Genomic DNA, 26352 nt, shown 5'->3' with positions numbered 1-26352 from the left:
GAAAGCGTCGAAAAAAAGTACAAAACGTAAACTGCGATTGTTTAAAAACCGTAACATGTATCAAAACTTCGACTTAGGTCAGAAAAGTCCCAAGTCTTGTGACCCGTTTAAAGTTCCAACCACATTTCTACGTTAAAGTATGACGACGCTGTGATGCTCCAAAGCGGGCTTGGTTTTTTTCGGTTTCCCATCCACTTCAATGTTAATTTTTGGCCTGTTTTTTGTGATTTTTGTCGCCATGGTTACGCGAAAGTCTTAGAAAAATCATAGCATAGCGATCCCGGTCAAGGCGCACGTTTTGATATAACTTGTGTTGGGGGTTTCTCAAAGCTGCGGGAGGAGAAGCGAGCCGAACTTTTGGCGGAAGCGGAATATCAAGCAGAATAAACGCGTAGGAATATCAATAGATGCTTGCAACGCAATGCAATCTAGTGAGAACTCTAGGGAGTTCTGACTAGAATGCCTTGCGGCTGCAGGCACCTAATAAACGTGGTAGGGGCAGGGGCAGACAACATTAAAGTTTATTTCAAATGCCTAAAATGCACGGTCACAGTGGTAAGAAGTAAAACAAACGGAGCAGCTGAGTAAGTCAAGTTTCCCGTAACTTTCCCCTTAACAACCTAATCGGAGGCTACGAATTCACGCTGGACCTTTAAAACACATGCATTCCTGTACCCAGCCTGTACTGTAAGTGTCAAGGCAACTCAATAAAGCTTCCGCGTTTTGAATCAACATGGCGGCTTGCTCCGCGACTGCAGCTGTCAGATGCTCAGTGAATATATTTGTTAGAGACACAGTTTTTACCTCAACGAACATTTGTCGGCTGTCTTCTAGTTACAGGGGAAAAGGTAAGCGTCTTTCTGACATATTGTGGACAATGGTGTATAATTTGCGCTGTCACAACGTGTTGTAACACAGGTTTGATAACTATGCTGCCTACACCAATAACCCCTGTATTAAAGTAGCATTTTTAGCTAATAATAATAAAAGTACCATTTATTTTGGTGTATGATTTAATTTATGTGGATCCACACGTGTCTTTTGTTGACATGCTTCAAGGTTACACCAGTTGGAGGACGTGCAGTTCATTCACACCATCCTGCTCCTCTGAGTCCTCAGCTGCAGATGTGATTGAGCACTATGACCGCCTCGTCCGCTGTGGCTCCCTGAGGGAAGATGCTCAGCAGCGATACGTCCTCCAGCGGCTGACTCAGCTGCAACATATCCTGAATATGTACAGTAACAGCAAGTACCTGAGCTCACCTCCTCCAAAACCGCACACAAAGGATGACAACAGTAAACCTCAGAGGGATGAAGAGGCCCACGATACCACAGCTGGAAACGGAGGTGGTGAACTGGTTGCTGAGGTAACAGAGGTATGTGTTGTGTTCTACAAACCCAACTACAAACACATGTGTTCAACAGCCAATGGAAAAAAAGGAGGTGGGACACAGGATTTAACGTCAGAAGACGGAGACGACAGGAAGCAGCGGGAATATCAAAACTGTCGTTCTTGTAGACATGGTCGTTCTTGCGAGAGTTTGATGCAATCAGTTGGCTTCAGTTGTTTTGACAAATCTTGTAGTCTGTGATGCCTCATCAGGCACGTGTGTCTGCAGTAACAATATAAAAGTGTAAAAGTTCTGTGCTGTTTACATTTGCTGAGAGGTGACATACTTCCTGTCCAGGTCTCATGTGCAGTTCACTCCTCATTACAAGAGATAGGAGCCTGTAAAAAAAAAGTCAAATTTTTAATTAAGTCGCATGTTTAAAAAGTGGGTCTCTCAATTAAAAAAGGATGGGAAACACGGTCATAATATATGATAGTAAGTAAGTGCAGAAATAATTTTGTGAAACTACTAGATGACATATTTTCAAACATGGAAAATTGTAAGTCAAATACTAAAACACATTCCCTTATAACCACAACCACCATCTTGGTCTTTAAACATTCAAAGGACCACTTACTAATTTTTTTTCCCCACAGCTTTCATCATCACATGGAGTTTGTTATGTTGTTTTGAAGATGTTTGCAGACTAAGATTAGATACAACTATTAGAAAAGAAGGTCCAGGGTGTACCCCACCTTTCCTATGTCAGCTGGGATTGGCACCACGCCCCCTGCGACCCTCATGTGGAGGATAAAGCTGTAGAAGATGTGTGAGTGAGTGTTATAAAAGAAAAAATATTTTAATAGCTGCTAATGTACCCAACTACTGACCAACATCCATCAATTTAAGAAGATTGTGTGATACTAGTGAAAGCTCAGGGCTGACCTAGTAAGCTTACCTTTGATCTTGTTTTGCATTAATGTGGATTTTTAACAAAAAGTCCCAATTACTAAACTAAAAAACACAAAGCAAATTAAAAATAGAGTGGTATTAAAGTGGGAGTGATTCTGGATACAGATTAGGATTAGCATGACAGCAGAGTTTTGTTTAAAGGCTTTTACAGAGTGGCATCTGGACTCTCAATCTGTTGTAAAAGCCCCATTGACATCTAACAACATATGGAGGGACCTTACAGTGTCCGCCGCACTGTACTTCAGTTGTAGCGCTGATGGTGGCAATGGGGCTCAGGTCAAAGGGAGGGTAGGGGTCTGGGAAGTGTATTGTGGATGTGAGTTTTGGAACACGGTACTGTAGGGGGCTGTTGTTGTTTTTAGGTCAGGGGCACTGACTGTCTACTATTTGGTGGTGGGAGTGTTTTTTTTGTTGGTGAGCTGGCACTAACACATGGGTTCGGCAGAGATTTTGGAAGGCAGCAGGGCAGACCTCCCGCTGAGTTCGTCCCGGCACCCCTCTCATTCTCTCACCATCCCCATGCAGTAATGAGGGGATCCCCATTGTCTGGGCCATTCTTGTCCTTTTTGCTTTTGATTTGGGACTCTGTCAAATACTTTGGTGTCAGACTATCAACAACCCCTCTCTCCTTTTGCTCCTTATTTCTTGTGCCGGCTCTCGCAAAACATACACACTGACTGGAGTGCTTCTGCAATTATTCTGGTTTTGAATCAGGTCATACCACTGTCCATTTGGTGTCTGTTCTCTCTGTGAAAGTGCCGCCATTGTCCTCACTAACTGACCAAGTCTGGGAGGAGTGTACACTTGACTTAATATTGACCCAGTGTAGCATGGTTTTGCGGATGGCTGGTTAACAATGGGCCATTGTTTAGTGGGAGCCGCACTCTTCAAGTCAGACCTGCATCATGAGTCGCCTGTACACGGTAGGTCTCCAGCAGGACAGGACAGTTTTATAAATAAAACTTAACTGAAACTCATTAACTCTTTGGTAGAGGTCTTTTCGTCTTTGGCTATAGGTTTCCCTAAAGCCACTTTGAAACCAGGGCAGCCCAAGTCCTGCATGTGAACTTTCCACTGTACCAGGCCATATCCTCCACCAGGAGGTCAAGTAAGGCCACGGAGCTCAGCGAGACGGTGTGGCTGAGGGACAGCCTTGTCCTTCTCCATTCTGCCGAAGCAAAATGGCTGTCAGCCATCACTGACAATTACCCCATCATGCCTGAGGGCAGCTTGGGAAGTCAGAGAGAAGTCACACGCTGTTATGCCAGAGCAGACAGGAGAGGTTTGTTGCTCGTCCAATATTCCACTCCAGCATAGCACAAGCAGTGGATGGAGGGAATGAGGGGGCGGCTGGGATAGAGAGGAGGGGAGGGGAGGAGCAGGGAGAGGGCAAAGAGAGAGGATGGATAACAAGTTTGTTTTTTCATTTAGTTTTCAATCAGCCATTGTCTACATTTTCCAGAGTCAAGTGCCTCTTGTGTGGTAGACACCAAGGGCACTGGACAACGAGTACCGTCCCCATAAAATATATACACTAAATTAAATTTCAAGAGGACAATCCACTCTATATAGTGGATAGAGTTAATTCCAGAGTTATTTGGTGTTGCCCAGTTACAGAGATGGAGAATCAGCAACCACTCTGTCGTTCAACCTCATGTGACAGATCTGTAATTTGTTTCTAATCAGTACATGTCATAATTGAACTGATAATGCATGTGTTTACCGGGCCTGGACCCTCTTAAGAGATATTTGGATGTATTCAAAGATTCTCGGCTTGGTCACACAGAATATGTTTTTTGAAGCGAGGGTCTTTTGATAATGGGAGGCAGGCAGCACAATGACTTCCAGCGAAACCTCAATGCAACAGTACCGTATCACAATTAGCAGCGCTAAACAGACTGCACAGACAAGTCCACTCCATCTTGTATGGAGCCTCATCCAGTCCTCTCCGTTTTGTCTGACAAATCCCCCCATTGTTCCTCTGATGATGCTTTTCTTTCGTGGGAACCCTGGCTTGTCTTGTTGATTAGATCCCCTTTGTCTTCCTCCCCTGCAGTGGGTTAGTCTGGAGAATGTGAAACCTCACACTGTAGTGGTGGCTTAATGCCTCAGCATACTTTGTTTATTAAACGATAATTCAGTCATATATGGTAATGAATATAACGCAGTTTATTTAGGTCACCAGCTATATTGTGCCGTGGTTTTCAAGAAGGACTTAATCTAGTGATTTGTGAGCAGCTATTGTGCATTTTTGTTTTCCATGATGAGCAAACATTAAAGGATGTAAAATAAGCATATCACAGGAATTATTTTTCCTTTTTTGTTCCCTCGAAGGACAAGTCTAATCCAAGACCACCCAAAGGCTTCTATATATATGGCGATGTTGGTAAGATTCCATATAGAAAATGTATTTCTATCATAGCAATACATTTCAAACTAGCATTTTCCTATGATTCTAAACCTCTTTAAGGTATATAAGATTAAGATCTAAGTTTAAAAAACAACTTTTTCCATTCATGTATTTCCGTCTCAGGCACAGGGAAGACCATGCTGATGGATTTGTTTTATTCCTATGTGGGAAACACCCATAAAAAGAGAGTCCACTTCAACGGCTTCATGTTGGACATCCACAAAAGTAAGTATTTCTGTACAATAACTATTGACGGCTGGCTTTCATGACTTTGTGGAAGTTCTCTGACTCTACATTCACTGGAGCTCCTATATTTATCCCTCTGTTTGTCCTGAAGCACTCTAACGGCTAATTGTCTACCATTATGCATACAGGTGAAATGATTGCCTCGCTCGGCATTGTCAGCGGGTTTGGGGTTGCAGATGCAGGTGTGCTTTAAGATGTGCCTGACATTTGTCTGCTTCTTAAAGGGATCCATTGGAGGAAACAAAGCCTGCCAAAACGAACGCTAGGGAAGATGTTCACCTATGACCCCATATCGCCGGTTGCCATGGAGATCGGCAACGAAACCTGCCTGTTGTGTTTTGACGAGTTTCAGGTGAGCAAGTTTGTTACAGGCACTGTGTGTGTGTGTGTGGGTGTACTTGTATCTGTCACCTCTTTAGGACTTTCCCCTGGCAAAAACACTGGCCTTGTCTGGACCAATAGTCCTCATGGGGACCAAACCCTGGTCCTAATGAGACCGAATCTAATTTCTGAGGATTTGGTTAAGTTGCTAAGGTTTCGATTGTGGTTAGGTTAAGGTTAGGGTTAAGGTTAGGTATTAACTGGTTATGGTTATGGTTAGGGATAATGATTTGTTTAGGCTGTCCAAATGAATGGAAGTCGATGCTGTGCCCTAAGAAGATTAGCTGTGCAGGGTTAATGTGTGTTTTCAAATACATATAGTTTATTTAAAAGATAAGACCTTTGGGGATTATTGATTTCACTATAAATAATTAATATGTTTAGAATATATCTTTTTTAGAAGTGTGAATCAAGCCAATAGCAGAAACTTATTGTATATTATTGTATTCTATGATGATGCCACACAACTGATGGTCCTTTGTCAGAGGAAAGCTCCGGACTTTGGCATATACAAGAACGCACAGAACAGGGATGAGCAACCAAATAAAGGGTTATTGCACTTTCTTTTATTTCTGATTTTTTTTTTATTCTATTAATTATTTTTCCCCTTTTCTGTTAAATAAGGTAAAAACTACTTATTTCAGAACCGTCTCTTCTCAGCGCAGTATTTGGTGCTTAAACAACATTTCCTATCAGTGTTCTCTTTCAGCTGGTGTCTTTCATGTCTGGACAGCTCCGTGCTTCTATGCTTGTTACTCCCACAAAGCAAGACTGGGGACATCTAGTGGCCTTTTTTAATATAGTATACCTATATAGTGACTGTCAGTCACAACAAATCATTCCCTCAGAGTCGTTTTATAGACGGGGGAAAAAAAGTAATTTACTTGACAGCAGAAGTAAAATGCAGCAGACTATTAAGTCAATGCTTTTCTGTTATTACTTTTCATCCAAACCCTCACACCCAAGTCATTCATAGTTTTTGTACAGTGAGTATATAAATCTAAAAGGCACCTTCCGCCATTAGTCACAGCTTTTTACCCCTTGGTGTTAGAGCGAGTCATACCTGAAGCTCACTCGATTCTTTTTTCACTGTCTTTCTTATCAATGACTAAACGCATCTGTCAGCAGCCCAAACCTGGTTCCTCTCACCGATATCATTAAAGATAATGCCAGCAGGTCAGAGGGCACAGAAGGTGCGGTTGCTCTCTCTAATCACTGCCTCTCTGCATCTGTGAGGATCAAGAGCTGCCCCTTTCATCCGACCGGCTTTCACATTTTAAACTGCGGCGCTGTTTGTGCATTCTCATTGATTTGTTTTGTTTGCCGTCGCCTGCTTTGCTGTTTTCACTCGTCAACTGTTGCTGCTGGTGAATGGAGGGGAAACAAGAAGACATGTGCACGTTGTTTGTGATGCATAAACAAGAGGTTGCGAGGTTGGGAGAGTTGGAGAGGGGGGGTGTGTGGGGCGATGGGGGGTGTCTATACCAATCAGCATCCTCCTCCACTCAGCCATGCAAATGAAGCTCTGGGTATCAGTCGCTCTTCTGCTTCCTTAAGTGAGTGGAGCTAGAAAGCGACTGGCGGCGGCGGGTCAGATGGATCTTATCCTCTTAAATGCTAATGACATTTCTCCATTCTCTTCATTAGCGCCGTGCCATTATCAGTAATTTGTAGCCCCCCTCCCTCCTTTTACGGCCCCCACCCGGCTTTCCTAATGAATACTCGCCATTGAGAGGTCGGAGATGGAAAGATGGGAAGAGAGTGAGAAGGGAGTAAGAAGAGTGAGAAGAAAGCGCTTGAGCATCATTGTCTCAGGGCCTCAGTCACTGGGCAGCCTCTGTGAAATTGCTCATAGGTTTGTACATAAAGAGGTGTAACATCAAAAGAGGTTTAATTTGGCACCCGTGTGCCGTGCGGTAAACTGACAGCCGCTTGAGTAATTGGATGCTCATTTAAATATCAGCATTGCCTGACAGAGATTGCACCATTATTTTTGTGCTCCACAAGTGCTACATCAGTCCCCTCCACCTTTCTCATTCTGTGGGTACCCATTCTCCTGTCCTCTCCCCTCACTCATTCAGCAATCAATATTGCCCCTAATACTATGCCCATGTTGAGGGCACATGAATAAACAAATCCAGGTTGTATAAAAGGTCATTTTTAAATGATTCTTTTGAAATGAAAATAAAATCCTGCGGTCGGAGGAAATGGGGGCCCCTTCAGAGAGACACGCAGCTTTGGCTTTCTGTTGCTTCTCATTACATACACACACACACACATTCGCTCTCGCACTCGCGCACTAATTTGATGCCCCTAGCCACCTCTCCTTAGTGAAATCAAGGCTTTAACACAAATGTTAATCAAGTATTGGCAAGGGCAGTGGGGCTAATAAGCAAAAGCAGAAGACTCTCCAGAGTATGAAAGGAGGCATATGCTGTGGGTATGGCCATCAGAAGTGCCTGTTATATACAGAGAAATAGGTAAGAGGGAGTAAGAGGAGAGGGCGGGACAGATACACGATGGAGAAGTCTTCCTTCCTTTGTTCGCCATATCCTAACTCTTGGAAGGTTTCCTGCAAAATGTTGACTTCCTTTGTGTAAATGCTAAAAAAAAGGGTCTTTTAAATCATCAACCATGTCAAAATCAGATACAGTCTTTACAGCATTAAATATGCAATGGAAAGTCGTTTTTATTCGATTGGTATGGCATATTAGAAGAAAGCTGTTGAACATAATATTAGGAACTGGCGTGGCCCGAATTAATGAATTGTCTTCTGCAGCTATTCTGATGGCCTTTGTGCCGTATATGCTGCACTGACAAGTGTACATCACATGGCAACATGATTTCTACCTTCACACATGTTCAAAAGCACAGCAGAGGTGAAAGAGAGCGAGATGAGAGAATAAGAACAAAAGAGAGAGCAGTGGATTAGTAATAGAAAGGTCAGACCTCTTCATTTAACAGCCAGCGACTCATAAACGTCCTTGCTTCATTGTTGTCATTGACCGTTGATAATTGTGGACTCATGGAAATTATGTTGATGGAGAAAAAAGGCATTTGAATTGGATCAATGTATTGTAACTGAATAAAGCCTTGTGTCTGTGCAACACGCACCTTTTTGCCTTTATATGGTCATCTTGGATTAAAGCTTTGTCCGTCATCGCCACCCCAGTCTGGATCCACACTGCTCTATTTTTCATTATTCTTTTCTCCCTCCTGTTTTTGCCGCTCGCGTTTATTTGATTTCAGTCTCATGTCTGCTGCGTTGATTAGCCCGGGTCCGGCGCGTTGCCTCCGCTACTTGTGTTCGGCAGAAAGGTGCTTTGTGACCATTTGCAGTCAGTTCAAGTGGTTTAGGTGTGTGTGGATGTGTGCAAGTGTGAATGGCCGTGACCACATACAAAGGATTGAATGAGCACACCTGAATGACACTAATCAACATGGAGTGATAATAGCATGGTTTGACCTCAGACGCACATACACGCACACACACACACGTGCAGAGTGGCAAAAAAAAATAATAATAAGTATACAGTGCATGAACCTGCTTTTTCCTTCTTTTCTGGTCTTCTTCCTTCAGGTGACCGACGTTGCTGATGCCATGATCCTGAAGCAGCTGTTTGAGACGCTGTTTAAGACCGGAGTGGTGGTGGTGGCCACCTCCAACAGACCTCCTGATGGTAGGATGACCAATGTCTGAGGAGGACATAATGTACATGTACTTTCAGTGAATGTTTATCATTGTGGAAAACGTATTATGAATCAGAATACAGTTATTTTTCAAACCAATAGTGTCATTTTTAAACCATATTTTCCTGTGAATTAAATATTACCTAAAAAGTTACTTGCAAAAGTGAAACCTTTAACATGCCAACAGTGCACGTGCAAAAGTACTTTATTATGTCACACTAAAAGATTGAACCAATATTGTTTTAGCACCAGTAAAGGCAGGTTCACTCACAATTAATTGAGGTTTTTGAGATTAGATTTTATTTAAAATCCTGCTTACTGCCTCGTACCATGAAATTGTTTCCAATTAATAATCTGATTTGAAAAGTATTTTTGGGAAATACAGTATGCTTTCTTGCGGAGGCATTGTCACCATATTTAATGTTGCTCTCAGTGTTGCTGTTCGAGTAACCGCTACCTTGTCAGCTTGTGCGACTTACTGCAAGGACAACTGGGATTCCAAGGTTTTATAGAAAGCTCCCCCCTCAGAAGGACGGAGAAAAAGTAAAAAAGACTAACAGTACAGTATTGTCTGAAAATTCTTTAGCCCTGAAGCTGCCCTTAACTATTCAGCAAACAGATCGTACGTACTCCTGCTGCTGCTGCTGCTGCTGCTGCTGCTGCAGTGATGAGTAGTATTCCTGGAACTCCAGCATTATCGTCTCGTCCACCTGTAACACAGTAACATTACACATTTGACGCATACATCTACGTCATTCATTAATTACATTTGCTTTGCATCAGTTTAGCCTTGGATCCCCAGTTGCTATTACCTATTAACAACAATTAAAAGGCTAGTCATTTAAGATGCAGCGCGCTCACCTTTAGGCATACAACACAACCTTTTACACAGGCTTTCATGTTGCATTTACTGCCGGTGGAGTGAGGTTGCAAAAGAATGAGCAAGATGGTGATCAAGGTGGAGATAAATGCATGATGTGCTATCTGGTGTCTTTTCTTTATCGGGTAAGATGTTGATGTCGCAGAGACCTTGAGTGGGTACGAAGTGGATGGCAGCAAGATGGCTCTCGTAGACAAAGACGTGCATCTCTGATATTTACTAGCTATTAACAACAAAGCGCCAACCCATGAAAACTTGATAGAGGGCCTACTTAGTATTAATTACATGGTTAATGGAACACTGAAAGCCATAAGCGACAAATACACATGAAAGGCATACATTTCCCACCTTTATTGATGTGGAGATGCTGGTATCAAAAAGCACTAGATGTGTTTAGAGCGAGAATGTAATTTTGTGGCCCGGTTTTATGTACCGATTGAGTTTAATGTGATCGAGGAGGATTAGTGGGAGGGAAAAACTGCGTCTTTTGGTTGTGAAACACTTAAACGTACCTCACATGCGTTATTTTTTTAATGACCAGAGCTTACTTGAATTACCTGAAATGAACAATCATTTTTATTGAGCAATTTTAAGAGCACTTAGATGCAGTGTTGTGGGGGCAAAGTCTTTTGAAAATGAAACATTAATCCATGTGTATGAGAATAGTTTTGTTAAATATTGTTAATCTCATTTTAGAATAAAGACAAAAAGCAAAATCCCTGTACTTGTTCCTCTAAATGACTTGTTCCTTCAGCAAATGACTGCAAAATATTCAAGTACTCAAAACCATATTGTCATCCTTGTACGTTGCCTGTTTTCAGTCTTTATGCTTAGTCAGGATTATGAGGCACAGACAATAGAGTCCAATTGATCCGCTCATCTAACTGTTCGCTAGAAAAAAAGAAAAAAAGAAAAGGGGGGTTTGTAGAAAAGAAATCTTTCTTCTGTCCAACACTGACCATAGTCTTATCTCCCACACATCAGAGTCCATTACAGTGTAGGAGTGTTGTTGTTTGTGTGTCAGGTCCTACTGTATAAGCTTAAGCCCAAACATCAACAACAACCACCGACCACTTGGTTTGCATTCGCAGCTGGAGCGACATTAACTATCAATGTGTGTATGTGTGTGCCTTTTGTGTCTGTGCGTGAATCCCTATCTGTTTTATCTGTCTATCAGGGATGCTACTTCAGATGTAATTTGTTCCAGCCGAGCTAATTGAAACCTCTATTCAGCGAGCCGCTGTGGACATTGTCCACGCTGAAAAGGCGACAGTCCTTTCTCTCGCCACCATTGTTTGGGAATGTAATGAATTTTATGTTGCCGCCGCTGCTGCTGGTAGAGAAATCCATTTTTCTCCCCTGGTCTCAGTGCTTTTGTCATGTCTCCCCCACCCATCCTTCAGTTCATCAATAGACACTTTATTTGCCAATCTGTGGCGAGGGAATGACATTATTAGGAGGCTAAACAGCAGCTCTAATACAGGCCCTCCCCTCCTCTTTCAGATCTGTACAAAAACGGACTTCAGAGAGATACCTTCCTACCTTTCATCGACGTGCTGAAGGTAGAGACAAAGTCATCCCTCTCTCTCTTGTCTTGTTAATTTATTCATTTGTTTATCACACGTACACACACACTCGCATGTGTGCCTCTATGCCTCTGTCTGTCTCTATTTTTTAAGTTGCTCCTCAGTGGTTTTGATGTTTTCTGCTTCCTGGATGCCTCACACTGTCACAAAGCTGTCTTTGATCACTGAGAGACTCGCAGAGTGAAAGCAAGAGAAAGGCAGGCAGGGAGGGAGCGAGATGCAACTGAGCACAGGTAATGTGAATGGGACGTGGCGGACGGGCTGAGTGACTGACCCAGGCTGCTTGCATTTCAAAAGTAAAGGGGAGAGGAGGGAGAAGCGAGGTGCCAGTTAGCATTTCCTGCAAAAAAAATCTACTTTGCAATTTAAAAGGGTAGCACCATTATCCCGCCTGCATCTCAGATGATCGTTGATGTGTTTGGAGTGATCATAATCATAAATAGTTGTATGATAATCTGTTGTCATGCATTTTGCAACAGAGGAGGGCGGCATTCTTGCACCTTTGATTGGTATTTCGTTGGAATAGTCAAGACAAGCCATTTTCCACTGCAGTGTTTCTGTTCTTTAAAAGCAAAATGTTGGTTTATTTCCCCCCCCCACCCTTAATGAGAAAACAGATTAACACTATTGGGGGAAATAAGCACCAGAAACAAAGGCCACTGACCACGGTGACTCCTCAGACACAGAACAGTAAGCTTCAGCTACAGTGCTTGATTTTAAACCTTTGATATTATCTTAATATCGTTAATAACCTCGACTGACTGTTAATCGTAGATTGCAAATGAAATCAAATACTAGTATTTCTAAAATATAGTGATAGGTTTGAATTAAAATGTTTCAGTCACTAAATATCACTGATTCATAAAAGCATCATTTTCTAACCGTTTAGAACACATCACACATCACATCTTAGCAGAGTGTATGTTTACAGTATGACATTTTCTGCTCTCTACACCAGTATTTAACAAATTGACAAACCACAATGAAGGATTTCGAGTCAAAAATGTGATTGATGTTGAAACAACACTGAGATATTTGCCCCTTAAATCTTTACTCCTCTAGGACTGAACCATTGTCAGTCAGTTGAGTCTGATTCAAAACCTTTTACAGTCTTACTTGTACATACTTCATTCTGGTTTTTGATGGTATGAACAAAATATGAAATATGATGTGAGGACATTCCAGTACAATTATAACAGGGGCAGTACAGTTGAGCTACAGTGTCCAGGCCACAGACCGTTTTGGGCCGTCAGAGTTTCACTGCAGCTTCAAACACACTATTTTTAAATGCTCCACAACAGGGGAAGCCTTGGAGTCATCCTGCTCCCCACCCACTCTCCCAGCAGCACCCTTGCCCTCTCTAATCCACCCTCATCAAGGTCCTGAATGCCTGTTGTCCCTCTCTGCCCTGCACTACCTCCTCTCTTTCAGGGTCCCATGTTCCCCTTTGTGAGGCCATCTGGTTTTTGGGGTCGCGGGTTTTTTTGGGGGGTGCGGTGTCGTCTCTATAGTGGCCTGCTCTGTAAAGTTGAAGCGTGTTCTAGCGGGGTCACACTGCTAACTAGCTGACCCTTAATATATTGAATTAATGCTTGCAGGGACCAGTGGGTGTGTTGTCCCACCTGACACAGCTCACTCCCATGTGCACAGGCCTGAGTGTGTTTCTATAGCGAGTGAATGAGGGTGTTAAAAAGTAAAAGTAGCCTCTGACCTCTCCTCCCTATCACCTGAGCCAGAGCATTAGAGGTTAATCCATTCCCTCTGGCTGCCTGAGTTGAGGTCTTTATTTAACCATTGACTTCTGATTAGTAGGGACCCCGACCAATCGTCCTCAAATAAGCCCGTTTCCTAATCTTAAAAATAAGAAATCAGAACACTAACGGTGAATTTTAAGCAGTTCACTCGCCTGGCATGGACATCATACTGTACTTCAAAAAAAGCTTTTAGGTATGTTTACTAGTTTCATTCATTTTCAGTGAGTCATACGTAATTTCTTGTGCTTTTTAGCATCTCTCTAGACTCCAGCATGGACTCTATTCAGTTGTTTAGGCTTTTTTTTTTGTTGTAGCCATGGCAAAGCTCAGCAGTCTGTAAAATACAGGGTTTAAGGGCTTTTTTAATGGACACTGCCAGTATTGTAACTAAGACACTCTTTCTTTCTCAGAAACTGTCCTCTCTCTCCACTTCACTTTTCATCAGCCATCCTCTCTCTACCCCTCTATCCCCGCTCTTTATTCCGTCACTATCCTTTTCTGCTCACTGGCTTTACTCACCCAAGGTCAGGTCTATGTATTTTGGTAACAGAATAGTGACTTTATTTTCCCTCTGCTTGTTCGATTGCAGTTGTGCACATTGCTGTAGGAGGGTCTGGGGTGTGGTGGTGGTGTTGGTGGTGATAGGGGTGGTGGTGTGTTTAAATCCACTCTGCTTCTTCTTTTTTTTTGTATCGCCATATATGCTATAATTGTTGTGTGCATTGCACTTACTGATGAGGGGCAAAAATAAATAAAAACAGGATGATTGCGAAAGGACAAACTGAGGAATGAGAGGTATGTGGTCCTCTGGTGAAGACCTTGGTAAAGAGGAAAAAAAAGGACTGCTTGTGAAGAGCTGGCTGTCTGCCATTTCAAACCCAGATTGAATCAAATGGATGTTGATATTTGATGACTGTCCTTGTCCTCCAGAGCATGTAATGGCAGGGCAGCGCCACTTACTGTGGCCTCGGGGGCATACCTCACTTCTTTTGTATCAGTATCTCCTCTTTCTAAAACACTGAACGATTAATAAATGAAAACTCGTTTTTTGTTTTTTTTTCTCCTTTCTCAACTCATTCATTCCGGCTCTGTATTTGTTGTCCAAGTTTTTATTGATTTGGTTACCTTGGCTTGTTATTTCATGCAGCCCATCCATTTTTCCCTCTTGTATTATTATGTGTGTGTGTCCACATACAGATGTGGGTAACTTGCACATACACACTTTTTTTCCCTGCAACCTAAAGTTATCATTAATATAAAGAAACCACAGTCATGAACTTCACTGTCGTTTAGAACATCTTTTCTATCCTTTGTGTGCTCTCTGCCTCTTCTGTAGCCTCATGAAGCTGAAGAGGAGCAGAGTTTTAGATGGTATTATTAAAAGAGATTATTATTTATGATGATTTGGAGGCTGACTTGTGGAACTGTGCATACATACCTTCATTTAGATGACGTGTCAGACATTAGTGATTTCTTTTCACTATGAATTGATTACTCTGTTAATTAATTGATGTCAAACATGTTAAAGTACAATTACACTTGATGGTAACTAAACAAAGAGCACAGTGTTCACAGAATCTAATGATCCAAATGTCCCATTTTGTGGTTTTCTTTTCTTACTGATCCTATCCTTGTAGAATCTGAAATATTGTTCCATATTTGCAGTATACTTCTGCATATGTGGCGAAACGTAGTCTTTTGTCTTTTAGTTGTTGCGTGTAGTCTTTTGTGGCACCAGAGGAGACGATGCGCAATCAGATAAATTGCTCCAGGATTCTTGTTTGTGCTACTTTTAAATTTGATAGTGTGATTGTACAGCAGATTGGTGGTGTTGAAGTATGATAAAAAAAAATGGTCCTGGTCTAGTGTTGAAGCAAGTTCAGAGCACTCAGTGCTGCAGTGTTGTGCTGCTTAGCTGTGTGGCTCCAGCATGTGGTGCCTCTGTTGGCCAGGTGCAGGAAGCACGGCCTCCGTCCTCGGTTTTGGGCCTCGACACAGCTCAAGGGCTGGGTGGAGGGTGGGTGGGGGGGTCCAACGGGGTCCTGGATCACGGACGGTGGGGCCTCCAGCTCAAAAGATGTTTCCCCAAGAGGAGCAGCCGTGGCAGGGGGAGGTTGTGAGAACGACCCTGCAGAACAAACCATGGCTGGCCCAAGGCGGTCACACTTTAAGGGAATAGATCATTAGGTGTAATTAGGGTGTTCACATTGTCACGTGAACCCCTGACTGCCCAAGAATGAATAAGATCACCAGATACATCCCCACACACACACACACACACACACACACACACACACATGCACATACACACTCCCCAGTTAGTGAAAACACTTTGATGTCAGAAGAGTCGTCCAGAACTTGCCAGCATAAAGGCAGTGTGTTTTAAGCTTTCTCTCTTTTCTCCCCCGACTCTCTCTCGCTCTCTCTCTCTCTCTCACTCTCTCGACCCCTCTATCCCTCTTTTCTTCAGTCCCTCCACACAAGGCTGTAAGACACACATGGTTGAATGAACGACAACCTCTCCCCTCTCCCTCTTTCTCTCTCTTTCTCTCCCCCTTCATCTCTTTTTCAGCCTTCCCACCCTGCATTTCTTTGAGGCCTGGTCAATTCTCCAGGCCAAACAAAAAAAGCATCAAATGTTTTCTGCTGCCGGGTAATGAGGGAGTGGACCTCATCAGGGCCCAATAGTCAGCTATCCTTGGCTTTTGTTGCCGCTCAATGGCACCGCGCTCTTTGAAAAACTCAAAAGCAACTTTTTGAGGAGTAAAGGACAGAGGAAGATATGTCATAGAGGGAGCGGGCGCAGAGGGGAGTAGAGGCAGCGACTCAGAAAAAAAAAAAAAGCCACTCTGTTTTTATGCTAAACGGCTGTCCAGAGAGAGCAGTGGACAGCTGGGACAATGGCACGATTGGAGCTACATGTGTTTGGATGACTTTCTTTTGTAGAGACTCTGATTCTCATGTCTGTCATCTTGCTCTCTCTCGCTTGTGTCTGCTACACACTGGACTCATTTTCACACCTCGGGCACAAATAACCGATAATAAGGCGTGCCCAATGATGAACGTTTGTCGTGTTTGTAAAGCACAGAATAGATGTATAAAATATTGGAAGGAAATGCCATCATCGTGGCGTTGCGGTTACGCCTATTAATTTGTTTGTCTGAACAACATAGATGCCTGTGAAGGATCTCTGTGTAATGTTGTACTGTCAAGGTAAGAAAGAAAGGAAACGTCATGTTTGAGAAACATAAATGTGTGAACTTTTTCCAAAGGTGCAGAATCCATGTGTAACCATGTGTCATTTCTCCTTCTTAAATGTCCTGAAGTCGCAAACTTAAAGGGCTAAATCAGGACAATTTAGCTGGGCCAGATATGTTCTGCAGCCAGTAATTCAAATTCAAAAAGTGCATATAAAAATAATAAAATAACAAGTAATACAATTATTTTGGTCATACCTGCCCTTCGTACACCTCATCGTGTTTGTCATATTTGACTCGGGTGCAACCTAAAGTGCATAAAATCAAAAAGGTGCACAATATTATCAACATCATGTGGACATATTTTGTCATATACGACCCACAAACATCTCTTAGTGCCTTTAACAGAATACGAAACACTGCTATCAAACCAATCCGACCTCCTGTAGGAAGTGTTGTAGGAATCTTTGAGGGTGTTACTCTCGTTATTTCTTCACTTATTTCCGGTGGAACCACAGGCTGGGCCACTATGAAGTTGGCTGTGGACCGCATGTGGCCCATGGGCCGCCATTTGAAGACGTTTCATCACAGAAGTCTTGGACATACAGAGACAATGAGAGTCAAATTGATATGCAGACAGTTTTTGAATTTGAGTTCAACATGCCTGTGATCTCTTCCAAAGACAATTGAGGAGTTGGAAATCTATGAAGATACGAAGCAATTCATTTAATGAAAAGACCAGTTTTTCAATCAGTGAACTGACTGATAAAGTGCATAAAACGAGACAAAGCGCTGGAGCTTTAGTGAAGTTTGTCGCTCCTTTGGACACAATAAGCTAAAGGTAGAGTGACGGGAAGATAAGACTATTAGTTGCAAAGTAGACAGTCTGGGTTTGGAGTCTGTGGGAGGGGGAGGGGGAGGGGGGCTGGGGGGTGGAGGACCACAATGTGTGGGCGGATGAAATCTCGGAGGAGTGAGAACTTGACAATCCCCTCAAGACGGATAATCAAGTAATGACCTGCGAGGCCTCAGTTTCATCTGATTATAAATAACCAATGGAATCATCATCGCTGATTGTGTTTCCATTCCACTTTCTTGTCCCCTCTCTTATTTGTACCTCGCTCCTCCGTCAAGAAACGCATCAGCAGTCTCTGCCGTAGGTAGAGACGCCTCACAAAAGGAGGGAGTAGAAGATGGCAGGGGGAAAAAGACAAACTGAGACTCTAATGATGTGGCGGCGATAGTGACAAGTTTTTCTTTTTTTTTTTTTTCCTTTTTCTTTTTTGGAGGGACTATTTACCCGTTGCTGGGGTCACAGTAGGTTGATGAAATGACACCTCCCTTTTGTGCGTGGGGAAGGGCGAGTTTGTCAGGTTGTTATTAAGCCTGATTCAGCCAATTGGCTCAGAGTGGGAACCCCGTTTGTGTGAGCGGACACGGAGATAAAAAGTTGACAGCGGAGAAGAATAGAGTATTTCCGTCCCCTTGCTTTGTGATGATTACTAATTATCCTGCAGCTTAAGAGGGCCAGTGGCAGAAATTCACTGATTTCATAATTTACTGGAGCTGTCGTTCAAATACTCAGTCAGCTCGGCGCTGCCTTGGACGGGATGATATGCAATTCTTTTCTTTTCTTTGATGGAAACGGCAGAGATGATTATAGTTTGCACTGTACTCCCTGACATGAATCCTGTTGACGTTTTACACTATCCAGAAAAGTCTGAACTTTGAACAGCCACAGGAACAATAGATCATCTCAATAAACCATAAAAAAAAAGTGGCACAAAATCCTGGAGCTGTCAGATGAGAGTAGACGTTTGACTTCTGCCCTGAGACAAATTTCCCACAGCATTTAAAAGTATACTATTTGAAATGAAAGAATTCAAGCCACAACTAACTAAGAATAAGTTTTACATATGGGTTTTAAAGACTCTCTCTTCCCTTATTTGACATAACTCTTTGTGTGTTTATGTGCGTGTGCACGCAGGAGTATTGCCACACCGTCAGCCTAAATGGTGGGATTGACTACAGGAGGCTGGACAAGGCTACATCGGGGAAACTGTATTACCTGTAAGTCATAGTTTGGTTTACTTGAAGCTCTTACTTTCTTCTAGCTCTTATTTGTACCCAAATGTTTAAATGCACTTATTGTAAGTCGCTTTGGATAAAAGCGTCTGCTAAATGACATGTAATGTAATGTAACTATAATACCGTTATAATATCACAGCCTTGACCATCTACTCTACCAATACCTAAGTAAGTATATATGTATATATAGCAGTTTTATATCTTTTAAACCACTACATTGTTAGAAATACACTTATGCTGATGCATTTACCAGTCGCTTCAAAGACATAACGTTCTGTTCTTATAAAGAAAAAACAAACAGCCCCACAACGTAACTTTTTCTGCAGTCTTTGATACAAATACCGATACAAACTTATCATATTTAAAAAAAAAAATAAAATAAAAAAAAAAGTTAGTTTTTATTGACCCATCCCTACCAAGCAAGTAAGACAGAAACAGTACGACCGGTATGCACACACACACACACACACACACACACACACACACACACACACACACATACACACACACACACACACACACAACACACAAAAATGGCCCATTTCTTCCTGTTTGCTAACCAATCCATTTCCGAGGTTGTGTATCTGACAAAGAGTCAATTTTAATATGCATCCACAACACACACACAGAGGAAATGTTTGTGTACATCATCCAGTTTGATTTTTCTAAGGACAGAAAAGAGAAGGTAACGACATGGATAAATGTGGAGAATGATGCTGGAAGATTGATGAAAAGAGCCTACTTCATATTAAGATGTCCATGAAAAGAAAAGAGAGGTGAATTAATAGAACATGTGAAAATGGAGGAGCTTTAAAAGCTAGTTTTCTATTTCCTTCATTGCATTCTCTCTATTTGCGACACACACACACAGGCGGCAGCAGCCTGATTGACCCTGCTGCTGCTGCTGCTGCTGCTGCTGCTGCTGCTCATTGGTGTGTTGGAGCTTTTGAGTGCTTTCATCTTTTCACTGAATGTAAATAGAGCACATCACACCCTTTTACCTGGAGTTAAAACACAAGCAAACAAACACACTCTTTAAAATCTGATTTTGATGTGTATTCACGGGCTAATGCTTGCGTGCAGAGGCTAACATTCGGGGGGTTTTTCACTGATGGAGTGAAAAGCTAAGTACGATACCTCCTCCTCCTGCTGAGCTCTTCTTGATGTCACCGTTTGATGTGACCACTTCACTATTATTAATTTCATATCCTATTCTCTCCTCTCCCCGCCTGTACATGTGCATGTGTGTGTGTGTGTTGTGTAGTGCAGAGGAGCCTGGTGCGGAGGTTTTCCTGGATGAACTGTTTAAGGAGCTGGCTTCAACACAAAAGAGTGGTAAGGGAAGTAAAAGGAAAAAATAGGAGGAAATTTTACATACAGAGACATTACTCGCGTGTCCCCATAGCAATCCCTTTCCAATTAAGTTTTAAAAACAAAGGTTGTTTTTATAGGCTTTCAAACACTTTTACAAATTATGTATTTAAGTTTTGGTCTCCACATTCTCCACATCAAGTTTTCTTATTGTTTATTTATAATGGGGCAACCCATGGCCAAGTGGAAGGGAATTGGGCTTGTAGTTGGAGTTGCCGGGTGAAGGGCTGGGGTACTCCTAAGCAAAGCACCTGGTCCCCCAATTATAAGTTAAATATGAATATTATTACTATACAGAATGTTTTTGTCTTTCTCTCAATAATATGTCATCAAAAAGTGCCAAACACCAACATTCTGAAGGCGTTTCATCTGTTGACTAAGGAGTTTGACTCTCGCTGAGCGACACTGGACGTGATCATTAGCCGATGGTTAAGTGTGTCCATGAAGTGATGTTATACTTGATCTGAAACAATACTGAGACAGGCTGATGGACCCAGATTGTGCCAAGAAAACATTTCCAACAAAATGACACCACCTGTAACCAGCCTGGAGTGGTGTTTGGGATGGCCATGTTACGTGATGTTCTGCAGCTGTTGACCATCTGCCAAAAAGCTGCTTCTCTGCCGTCTTTTATTTGTCTGTTATTCTGCATGAAAACGCACAAAATACTGTGTGAAGTTTCACACAGTCCCCCTTTTTATATATTCTCACTTTTGCTACTGTAGCTTAAGTTAATAGAGAGTTGATGAAAATGAGGATTTAACATAGGTTGATCTAGAATTAACATATGCTTTTCCTTCCTTGATAGATTCCTTTTTAATGTGGTAATGATTCAATTGTGAATGTGACGCGAAGGTGCCACGGTCTAACTGACCATCACTACTATTCTTGGATGTTTGTGTTTCCATAGTTACAGGTCCTCGGATGCTCTCAGTGCTGGGCAGAGATGTGACTCTGAACAAGACCTGCGGCTCGATCGCCGACTGTACTTTTGACGAACTGTGTGGCCAAGTGAGTGATTTATCTTAGTTAGATTTGTTTTGTTCTGTGATTAAAACGGCTGTTTCACAGCATACAGTACACAGCAGCACATACTCGTAATGATAGTACTAGATAATCACAATCTTTAAGTAAGAATTTTGGATTACCTGAAAACAGCAGGGCCCACTCTATTCTATTCTATTCTATTCTATCTCACTCACACACACACACACACACAATCCACTCACCACTAATCAAAACTGCTCAAAATCAAAGCACCTCTCCTTGCTTCTTTTTATTACCCTTACGCTGTGTTTCTCCCCTCCTCTGCATACTCATTGTCCAAGCCTTTGCTCTCAAACTGAATCTCCTTCCCCTCCATCTCGTTCCCATTTACCGCTCAATGTCAAAAAGCAAAGTCTATTGACAATTTTGTGAATAGTTGAGCCCACTGTGCCTTCAAAAAAGAAGAAAAAAGAAACATGGTACAGTAATCTACAGTGAGTGTAAAGTCTCAGGTTTGATGAGCAGCCGTGAGCTTTTGCAGGCATCAGAGTCTCAAGGCTTCTCTTGACATATGTTCACTTTTGAGTGCAATCATGCTGAATGGCAAAGAACCAAGGACAGGGACTAAAATGACATCAGCCTGAATCCTTTGCACAAGGTGCCCTCATTGTGCTGTTGGCATTTTATCAGAATAATTGCCGAGACCGTAACATTCACAGTGCATGTGTCCATGTGTGTTTATGAAGCAGCCCTGTGTTACGCCAGAACCATTGTGTGATGTGCTGCCGCCGTAGTTTCAAATCTCACACCTGACTTTACTTTGCTCACTTGTTGTATTCAAGCCCCTCGGCGCCAGTGACTACCTCGAAATAGCTCGGCTCTTTGACACGGTCTTCATTCGCCACGTCCCGGTGCTGACGCTGACGCTGAAGGACCAGGTCAGACGCTTCACCACCCTCATCGACAACTTCTACGACAAAAAGGTATTCAGCTGACCAAACAAGGGCAAGAACGTACATATACTGACCGTTTATTTGCCCAATTTGGAAATATTGCTTAATTACGCTAAAAGCACCAGTGCGTAACTGCGATTTCCAAAACAATGCAGCTTCTCTCTCTCCCCCACGATGCTCCTCTGTCTTACACATTCACACACACATACAGAGAGAGAAAGAGAGAAAGCTCTTTCCTCGTGCCAGGATTTTTCCTTCCACGGTACGTACACGTGTGGAGAAAATGGACAAAAGTAAAAAATACATAAAAAAAGAACAAGGAATCACCTGACTCAAAAGGTTGTGCAACAAAATATTAAGTTTCAGGGTACCATCATTTTTGTCCAGGACAGTTTCAAGTCCAATTTCACTCCACGTGGGTAGTGATGTGTTCTATGTGTGTCTTTAAACCTAGTATTACTCAACTGGATTTTCATCCAGGAAGCTTGGAGCTGCATGGTCCAGTGACCAGCAGCAACTGTGTTGAGTTTGGCATGTGCAGGCCAGTTTAGGGAGCGCTTGATTTACTTTGCGTTCTGAGTGATGCTTAACTGAGGGTCAGTAAAAAAAAAAATTGGAAAAGTGCTGCATGGTATGATATGGTATGGTGTACATTAATGTTTATTAGGATATATGCTATTACAGCCTCTGTGTGTGGGGGGGTTTCTTTGGTTTCTCCGATTTCCTTCCAGTCCAAAACAGGCAGATTTGAATGTTGTATATATTTTTGAATCAGTTTTTAAGTATTTCCACAATATTTTGGAACCGTAAGAGATCATTTTATGTCATTGTTTGAAGGAATGGGGGAGATAAATACAACATAAAAGAAGATTATGGCAGCTTGAAGTATGTGATCATATTAATTTGTCACATACTGTATCTTGTCTTCTGTGTTAATATTTAGATTGACCAATATTATTGCTGTCATATTATTACTGAAACTGTCATTGTAGATCATCCCTGCACACCACACATTCAGCTCTGTGTCAGTCTTAAGTTGGACAGACATTCGGTCACATTAAATAAAGTCAGTATGCTCCTAAATCATTTCAGGAAAGCGATAGATTTCCTCAAATGGACGAGCAATATAAGCACGGTTCAGTGACGCAATACATAAATAAATAAATGGTCGATCTGCTCTCATTTCATACATATCGATTACAGGAGACTTAAACATGAATAATAAAGTAAGTTACCCTGATGTGATCTGTCCCAGGTGAGAGTGGTGCTGCTGGCCGCAGCTCCTTTACACCGGCTGTTTGTCCATTCTGGAGGGGAAGATGAGAAGGACCGACAGCTGCTGGATGACCTGGGCCTCAGTGGGGTAAAAAAAAAAGAAAATCACATGTGCTACAGTAAAACATCTGGAAAAACCAGCATCTCCTGTTTAAAGGAACAACTAATGGAAAGTCACAACATCTACAAAGTCTTTTTTTTGTCATTTAAGTTGTTTTAACAGCAGTTATTTGTTCCTTTTGCTCCTTCATTATTATTTACAGCTCGTAATCTGATTCAAGCTTTTTTCCCTCACATTTTTTTCCAACTTTTCTAAATGCAAGAAATTGATGTGAAGGCTGGTCTACTCTTTTGATCACAAGCCATGCATTTCGGTTACAGTCGGTGGTGTGCGTTAGCTGCTCGTCATGGTTCTGGCATCTTTATTTTCAGGAGGCAGCCCAGCGTCTGACTCTGTTCACGGCCGAGGAGGAGATCTTTGCCTTCCAGAGGACGGTGTCCAGACTGACAGAGATGCAAACCGAGCCGTACTGGAAGGCGGGAGACCGCCGTCACGGCTCCGAACACACATGAACACCTATCTAACATCTAATCCCGCCTGCCAGGATAATTATATACCTCCGAACAATATGTGTACCTCACTAACTACTGACGCTGCACAAGCAAAAGCTCCTGTTTAGCAGAAACAGAAAAGATCAAGTCTATTTTGGGCAGCCGACGCTAAATGGTTTCAGGAATAAGCAGTAATTTACTCAAATACATCTAGGGGAAAGGCCTGATATCAGTGTTAATATATAACTATGTAAATGTTTACTTTGGGAAGTGACTTTATGTCTTTTTTGCTCTTAGATCCTACACTGTGAAGGGTTCACTCCTCGTCTCCTTATGATTTATTTATTATTAATACCACAGCAAGGAAAGCTCTCTAACATGTGTGAAATCTGTTTTATCAGGGAGAGTGAGACAGTCAACTGTTCTGCTCGGCAGTTGTCTACCGCCATCTGGTGGTCCATGTGAAAATCAGTACACCAGTCTCTGTGCAGCTCAGAATTAAACCATGTCCATGAATTTAACAGGCTGTATGTGATATTGGTGCACATATTTTAATGATTTAATTAAGAATTCTGTTTTTGGGGACCGCTATGTTCAGACTTGTATCTTATGTAGAGCTTTTCCTGTAGGTGGTTTGACAACAGATGCTATTTCTGTCAGTGTGCTTTGTTTGCATTGGTAGAGGAAATGTGGGTTAAAATGAGTGTAATAAAGTGTTCAAGATGAGCCGTACTTGTCGTTATGTCATGTGACTGTGTCTCAGTTATTTCATTCATGTGCAAATAATCACAAAATGTGAGGAAATGAAACACTAGTGACATTTGTTAAAATTTTTCAAGTCAAGTTTTGAACATACAAGCGATTTGCTTTGCTGCGGATTAAAGATCAATAACAATTAGGTCAAATTAAGGAAAAGTTATTATTGTAAAATAATCAGCAAAAAGAGATAATGCAACATAAAAGTAAACATTTATGGTTATGTACCAGCATTACATTTTATAATATGTTTGTTTAAAGGATTTTCACCTCAATATATTGAGTGAATATATCAAATAAATATAGCCTAAATCGACCACAATTTCCAAAAAAAAGAGTAATATATAAGAAAATATTTCTAAAAAATTATCCTGGAAAATCATTAACGCCTCTGATTTGTTTTATTTAAATTATAATTTGATAGGCAGAGATTTAATCCTGTTACTTCATCATGTGTGCCTGTAGGTGGCAGCAGAGGGCAACCAATGGCTTCATTATAAACCAATGCTTTCACATAAGGATGAGGTCATCCTAGTGCACCAATCTAGCCTGGACCAGCCCGCCCTAACATGTAAAGTCAGCAGCAACAGCAACATTATCTTAACCAACACTATTATGATGTCAGTAATGTATCCTAGTAGGTACAAAAGAAAGTCCCTAGAATAAATCTATATTCTCTACAGGCAGGGACAGTAAATGGCCTCATGGATGACCTGCCGCAGGCACATGATGTCGATCTTTGAAAAGTATACTTGCTTTGCAGGCAAAGCCTCAAGTCTATCCAACCATAACTCTCAATTAAAGAGGAATCAATCTCACACTATGTTGAGGTCCCTGATCTAATCAGAGCATTACGCCGTTTGAGTGGGGACACACACACACACACACACACACACATGCAGATGGCTGCAATACTCTGTGTGACTGTGGGTGAATAACCCTGGTTTAGACAGGTGGACATAGTCTCCATCAGAGAGGATGGATTAAAAATAGTCCACACATACCTGTACGTTGAAATTGGAACTCTGGAAAATATGTGTCCTGATAGTTTTCTACATTTCATTACATTTTCATAATAGGACAAAAGATCAACAACCTGTAAATGTGAATAGACTTTCGACAATTTCAATGTGTATTGTACTTAAATGCACTATTTGTTATCATATACTGTATCTTTATTTAGGTCGCTGGATTGAGCTACACCCGCTCGATGTTACGTGACTATAATCTATATGAGGCTGCTGCTGCTGTGTGTGCGTGTGTCTTCTTGTGCAACAGGAATATGGCCTTCAGAGGAGGCATTTAAGGTAAAGCTGATTTATCCAAGTGCACAATGAATTGGCCAATGGCCAGAGAGCTATTGCACCCAGGGACTTAGGGAATTGTCACATACTGTATGTACACATATATACATATATATATATATATATATATATACACATGTCCTGTGTCCTAGATCACCACTATCTAATCAAATAGGACTGTAGGCAAATATATGCTATGTGCTGTATATCAGCAGTTTTATGTGTGCGCCAAGGTCAAGAGTAGATGTTGTGGTTGAGCAGGAAAAAAAGAAGAATCATAAAAATGATTTTGTACTTTATGAATAACTCTGCAAACCATAACCAAAGACAAATGTACTCACTATAAGAGCAGATGCAAAGTAGAATGTATTCTAAAGCAGCCTTTTGTTAGTTACACGGCTTTGTCTTCAGACATTTGAGTAGGCCGTCGTCTGAGTATTGGGTTCATTGTGAGACCAAAAGACAAAGAAAAAGCCCTTGTTTTATTTCAGTATAAATACAAAGTCGATGCACACACACACACTCAAACGTCCAAAACTTCCCCGTGTGAGCAGTAAACTCCCCAGTGCAGGAACCAAACTGCTGCGTCAGGTATTCTCTTTGATGTGAGGAAACAAAA

General features: G+C 41.8%; 1 protein-coding gene and 1 long non-coding RNA gene across 2 annotated transcripts; one reads left to right on the top strand and one right to left on the bottom strand.

The window, feature by feature from the left end:
• Nucleotides 1-498: 498 nt before the first annotated feature.
• LOC122783944 lies at nucleotides 499-23143 on the bottom strand. The gene is made up of 4 exons (XR_006362120.1): nucleotides 23082-23143; nucleotides 9661-9740; nucleotides 8885-9036; nucleotides 499-1729 (listed from the first exon to the last, which is right to left on the bottom strand). It is a non-coding gene; the product is annotated as an uncharacterized LOC122783944 (long non-coding RNA).
• On the top strand, nucleotides 731-24415 carry afg1lb (AFG1 like ATPase b). Its single transcript, XM_044048919.1, has 13 exons — nucleotides 731-848; nucleotides 1060-1376; nucleotides 4638-4689; nucleotides 4837-4938; nucleotides 5184-5311; nucleotides 8921-9020; nucleotides 11414-11472; nucleotides 18435-18517; nucleotides 19800-19870; nucleotides 20817-20917; nucleotides 21736-21876; nucleotides 23102-23209; nucleotides 23554-24415. The coding sequence occupies exons 1-13, from the start codon at nucleotides 734-736 to the stop codon at nucleotides 23692-23694; spliced, it is 1518 nt and encodes a 505-aa protein (XP_043904854.1). The 5' UTR covers nucleotides 731-733; the 3' UTR covers nucleotides 23695-24415.
• The last annotated feature ends 1937 nt before the right edge of the window (nucleotides 24416-26352 follow it).

This window comes from Solea senegalensis, linkage group LG17 (assembly GCF_019176455.1).
Source record: "Solea senegalensis isolate Sse05_10M linkage group LG17, IFAPA_SoseM_1, whole genome shotgun sequence".
Taxonomy (NCBI): domain Eukaryota; kingdom Metazoa; phylum Chordata; class Actinopteri; order Pleuronectiformes; family Soleidae; genus Solea; species Solea senegalensis.
This window is presented reverse-complemented; position numbering and strand designations above follow the sequence as displayed.

Coding starts and splice junctions, on each gene's coding strand:
- afg1lb (XM_044048919.1), top strand. CDS start 734: ATGGCGGCTTGCTCCGCGACTGCAGCTGTCAGATGCTCAGTGAATATA. Junction 4,690..4,836: donor CTATATATATGGCGATGTTG/GTAAGATTCCAT, acceptor TTTCCGTCTCAG/GCACAGGGAAGACCATGCTG. Junction 19,871..20,816: donor GGCTTCAACACAAAAGAGTG/GTAAGGGAAGTA, acceptor GTGTTTCCATAG/TTACAGGTCCTCGGATGCTC.